We start from the raw sequence: 5,706 nt of genomic DNA, 5'->3' as shown, positions 1-5,706 counted from the left end.
CGTGTGTGTGTGTGTGTGTGTGTGTGTGTGTGTGTGTGTGTGTGTGTGTGTGTGTGTGTGTGTGTGTGTGTATTTTATTATATATATGTGTGTGTGTATACATATATGTACTAGTTCGTTAGTGTAGCACTAATTAAATAATCAACAAAAATAACTATAACATTATTTAAGACCATTTCAAAAAAATACAAAGTTTCTTGTAGGATGCCTTGCATAATTCTAACTTGTTTCTTATTTTCTCTTGCATCACCTGAACTTAATTTTAAGTGTAGTGTTACTAATTTCAACATATTTGAAAGAAAATTAGATTTCCACCGTGAAGTATTTTAGCATATTATTAAATATGTCTTAACTAGTTCATATATCATTGAAGTGCAATGGAATTTGTCAACAAGTGAATAACTAAACAGAACTTTGTAATTTTTTTCCATTATGTAAATATATATTCAAATTTGAAAAATTAATTCCTCGGTAGTGCTTGATCTGGAAGAAAATTTGCACAAGATTGAGACAGAACGAAGGAATGCTTTGCTGGAAACTCAGAAGATGGAAGCGCAGTTGAAGAATGCACACAATGAATTACATGACACTTTAAATCAGCTGAAAGAGCTACGCGATGTCCTTCAAACAGCTCAGAATAGCATGGAGGAGAAAAAAAACATTATTGAGGAGCTCACACATGAACTTCGGTGAGTTACTTCATCTACTGGAGCAAAGAAGAGAACTATTATATTGAATAATAGATTTGGATCAAGTCATTTAATTTTCCTGTCAGTTTCTTTCTTGGATTTCTGATCATACTTCAGCACTCCATAAATGTCACATTGAACAAATGCATATTGCATGTTTACATGGTATCAACTATATGCATATTTTATCTTAATTAATATCATAATGGCCTGTTTTATTATGTATGGTGCAAAATGCAAAAGTTCAAAATTCAAAGTCACATTCATTGAGACTACGAAAGATGAAGTTTATCAAAATTTATCTACAATGGTTTTATCAAAATGATTTCAATTTTATATCAAATTTCTGAGATGTTGAGATTGTTAAGTAATGTACTTTCAACCTTTAAAGCTTCTCCTTTTTATTGTTAGTTTCACATATTCGAGTAAAATATTTCTGGATCAAAAATACTAAATATTTTTAAATTCAAGTAGAGCAGAATGCAAGACTGAGACTGGTTTGTCAAGGTGATTATGAGTGCAACTTAAATCGAAAGTGCATGTTTGTAAAGTAATGGATTACATTATTACTCTACATCCATTCATTTAACTACATTTGAATGTAATGCAGTGATCAAATATAAAAAGCTTCTTTATATAAAATTAGCCTGTTTTCTAACTTTATTTGTAGATTTCATCAATGTGATTATCTGATCAAATTCATGGCATTATAAATCCCCTACTTCGATGCAAACAGAATTCATCACTTTCAGACATAATTGCCAATCGATTTGTCCTTCAGCAGCTTTTCTGTTTCAAGGGCTGTGTTTAAATATAAGATGGTAAAAATAGAGTTGGGAAGGATGGAATTTTTTTTGTTCAGTTATATCAGTCACACCTGTATGTTGAGAGTTTCTCTCATTATTTCACTGATTCTTAAAAAAATTATTCATTTATGTGATGGGGGATTCACTGATTGGGCCATTTATTGCACACCTCTTGTTGCCCTTGAGAAGATGTTCATGAGCTCCTTTCACATGAGTTGCAACGTATTTGCTGTCCACAATGCCATTAGGGAGAGAGTTCCCGGATTTTGACACAGCAACATTGAAGGAGCTGTGATATATTTCCAAATCAGGACGATGAGCACCTTGGTCAGGAAACTTGCAGGTAGTGGTGTTCCCATGTATCTGCTGCCCTTGCCTGGATGGTAGTGGTCATGGGTTTGGAAAGTGCTGTCTAAGGAGCCTTGCTTAATTTCTGCATTGCATGTTATAGATGGTACAGCATCAGCAGCATGAGTTTAGGTGGTGGAGGGAGTGTGTATTTGTGGATGTGGTGCTAATCAAATGGGTGGCTTTGACCTGAATGGTGTCAAGTTTCTCGAGTGACGATGGAGCTGCATTCATCTAGGCAAGTGGGGAGTGTTCCATCATGCTTTTGACTTAAGCCTTGTAGATGGTGGACATACTTTGGGGAATCAGAAAGTGAATTATTTGCTGTTGTATTCCTAGCATCTCACTGCTGTTGTAGACACAGTATTCATATGGTCAGTCCAGTTCTGTTTCTGGTCAATGGTAACACCCAGGCTATTGATAGTGGCATATTCAGTGATGGTAATGCCATTGAATGGCAAGAGGGGATGGTTAGAATTTCTATTGGAGCTGTTCATTGACTCACACTTGTGTGGCACAGATGTTATTTGCTACTTAGTAGCCCAATCCAAATGCCAGGTTTTGTTGCATTTGGACATGGACCGCTTCAGTACCTGAGGAGTTATGGATGTTGCTGAACATTGTGCACTCATCAGTGACCATCTCCAGTTGTAACATTGTGATGGAGGAAAGGTCATTGATGAAGCAGCTGAAGATGTTTGGGCCTAGGACTCTATCCCGAACACCACCTGCAGAGAAATTCTGGTGCTGAGATATCTGACCTCTAATGACCACAACTATCTTCCTTTGTGCCAGGTATGACTGTAACCAGCAGAGTTTTCCCTCTTATTCCCATTGACACCAGTTTTTCTAGGCCTTTTTAATGCCACACTCGACCAAATGCAGCCCTGATGACGAAAGCAGTCACTTTCTCTCACCTCTGTAATTTGATTTTTTTACAGCCTTGGTTAAAACCTGGTGAAATTAGGCCAGGAGCTGAGTATCCCTGGTAGGATCCAAACTGAGCATCAATGAGAATGTTATTTCTAAGCATGTGCTGCCTAATACCACAGTTGATGACACCATCCATCACTTTACTGATGGTCAAGAGGGCCGGCAATTGATTTGATTGATTATTGTCACAAGTAACGAGATGCAGTGAAAAGTATTGTTTTGTGTGCTAACCAGACAAATCTTACCTTCCTTAAGTGCATCAGGGTAATAGAACAGAATGCAGAAAATAGTGTTATGGCTATAGGGAAGGTACAAGAGAAAGATCAGCTCTAATATGTGAGAGGTCTGCTCATAAGTCTGATAACAGTGGGGAAGAAACTGAGTTGGCTGAGTTGGATTTGTCTTGCCTTTTGTGTACAGGACGTATCTGTGAAATTTTCCACGCTGTCAGATAAACGCATGTTGTAGCTGTACTGGAACAGGTCAGCTAGGAGCATGAATGTTCTGGAGCACATATCTTCAGCACTATTGTCAAATGCTTTTAGGAACTGTAGCTTTTGCAAAATCTAATGCCTCCAGCCATTTCTTTATATCATGTGAAGTGAAGTGAATTCTCTGAAGACTGGCAACTATGATGCTGGGGACCTCTGGAGGAGCTGAGATGAAACCTACACTGTTTTTATGGGGCTTAATAGTTCAGTTGGCTGGACAGCTGGTTTGCGATGCAGAGAGATGCCAACAGCATGTTTCACTCCTTGCATTGGCTGAGGTTACCATGAAAGCTCCGCCTTCTCACCCTCGCCCTTTGCTAAGACGTTGTGACCCTTAGGTGTAAACTCCCCACCATTTATGTCTCTCTAATGAGAGAGCAACTCTGGTCCTCAGGGACTGTGGTGACTTTACTGTTTGTATCCTCTAACATGACCTTGCGCAATTATTTTTACTATGAAATTCTTCCAACCACTGTAGCAGTAGTTTGCTTAATCACAGTAACAAAGGTGCACAGACAGGTCATATAACCCATTGAGCCTACTCCACCTTTTAGTAATATAATAGCTGATTCTTAATGCCATAACACATTTCTCCATGATTCCCATGTGCCTTGATTCTCTTAGAAGTTTGAAAATGTGTCAGTCAAAGTCTTGGATATACCTAATGACTGCAAAGTAGAAAATTTTCAAGATTCATATTCCTGAATGAAGAAATTTCTCTTTATTTTAGTCTAAACTGGCCACCCTTACTTGTCCTTGAGAAGATGGCAGTAACCCACCGTTTTGAACCACAAGAGTCTTTGTGGCACAGGTACACCCATAGGTGCTTTGTATAGATAGCTTGACCCAACAATGATGAAGGGTCAGGAAGGTGTGTGACTAGAAGGGGAACTAGTAGATGGGTGTGTTTTCATGCACCTGCTTCCTTGTCCTTCTGCATAGTGGACATGAAGTTAAATGGTGCTTTTAAAGAAGATTGTGAGTTGCCATAGTGCACAGTATAATTGGTACACACTGCAGTCAAGATGAGGCACTGTGGAGGGAGCAAGTTCAGTGGGCTGTTTTGCTCTAAATGATGTTGAGCTTCTTGAGTGTTTCTTGAGAGTCAGAATTATTCTACCTTCTCCTAACTTATGACGTGTGAATGTGGAAAGGCTTTGGAGGATCCAGAGATGCATTACGTGCCATAGTAGGCCCAGACTCAGACATGCTATTTTCACTACTGCTGTTATAAAGTCATAAGCACAGAAACAGGCCCTTCTGTCCAACTCATCCGCGCCAACCAGACATCCCAATCTGACCTAGTCCCATTTGGCCCATATCCTTCTAAACCCTTCCTGTTCATACACCCATCCAGATGCCTTTTAAATGTTGTAATTGTCCTCATCTCCACTAATTCATCTAGCAGATCATTCCAGACATGCACCACCCTCTGTGTGAAAAAGTTACCTATCAGTTCCTTTTAAATTTTAAAACGTCCTCTACAGTTTTGGACTCTGCCACACACACACTCTGTAAGGAAAAGACCTTGGCTATTCAACCTATCCATGATTTTATAAACCTCTATAAGTTTACCCCTCAGCCTCTGACGCTTCAGGGTAAAAATCCCCACCCTATTCAGTGTTTCTCTATTGCTCAAACCCTCCAGTCCCAGCAACACCCTTGTAAATCATTTCTGCACCCTCTCAAATTTGACAACATCCTTCCTATAAAACGGCGACCAGAATTGTATGCAGTATTCCAAAAGTGGCTTCACCAATGTCCTGCACAGCCCCAACATGATGTCCCAACTCCTATACTTAGTACACTGTCCATTAAAGGCAAATATACCAAATGCCTTCTTCACTACCCTGTCTACCTTTTGTGATATTTACATGAAAGCAATTTTATTCTTTCTGCATAATACAAATGGCACACTTTTTGGTTTGGTACTGCTATATTAAAGGTTGTTTTCTAGTAAATATTTAAATCACATGCAGCTTAATGATCAACAGGGAATCACATAAAATCCTGTTTTAAAAAATAAATAGCCACCTTGTCATTTACCCTCTCAGTGGATGATGTTTCTCTCCTGTGGGACGAGAGGAAATAAAAAGTAAAATGAGAACTTTTTGTGCTATTCGAAAGCTTTATGATCTAACTTGATATATCAATGATTGAATATCTTAGTTGTGGTATCTGGATGTTCTTGGAACAGTTGTTATTTTTTAAAAAATTAGAATTGAATATTTCTTTTGGCGAAAGAAAATGACACTTGTTCTTCAATGTTAATAAGGTGTAGAGCTGGATGAACACAGCAGGCCAAGCAGCATCAGAGGAGCAGGAAAGCTGACGTTTTGGATCTGGACCCTTCCTCAGGGATAAGCACAGAGGCGGAGGCGGCGGAAAAGGATCTAGACCCGAAATGTCAGCTTTCCTGCTCCTCTGCAGCTGCTTGGC

The 5,706-nt window shown here is 39.0% G+C and overlaps 1 protein-coding gene across 2 annotated transcripts in view; it reads left to right on the top strand.

Annotated features, from left to right (window-relative positions):
• Positions 1-5,706, top strand: part of ccdc18 (coiled-coil domain containing 18) — a 250,198-nt gene that overhangs the window by 210,765 nt on the left and 33,727 nt on the right. For both annotated transcript variants that reach the window (XM_048601698.1, XM_048601699.1), the window contains one exon: positions 476-689. In XM_048601698.1, the coding sequence (XP_048457655.1) occupies positions 476-689 (214 nt within the window). The remainder of the gene's footprint in view (positions 1-475; positions 690-5,706) is intronic.

The sequence above is a fragment of the Rhincodon typus genome, chromosome 10 (assembly GCF_021869965.1).
Source record: "Rhincodon typus isolate 14 chromosome 10, sRhiTyp1.1, whole genome shotgun sequence".
NCBI lineage: Eukaryota > Metazoa > Chordata > Chondrichthyes > Orectolobiformes > Rhincodontidae > Rhincodon > Rhincodon typus.
The sequence above is the reverse complement of the archived record's forward strand: the minus strand, read 5'-3'. Positions and strand labels throughout refer to the sequence as shown.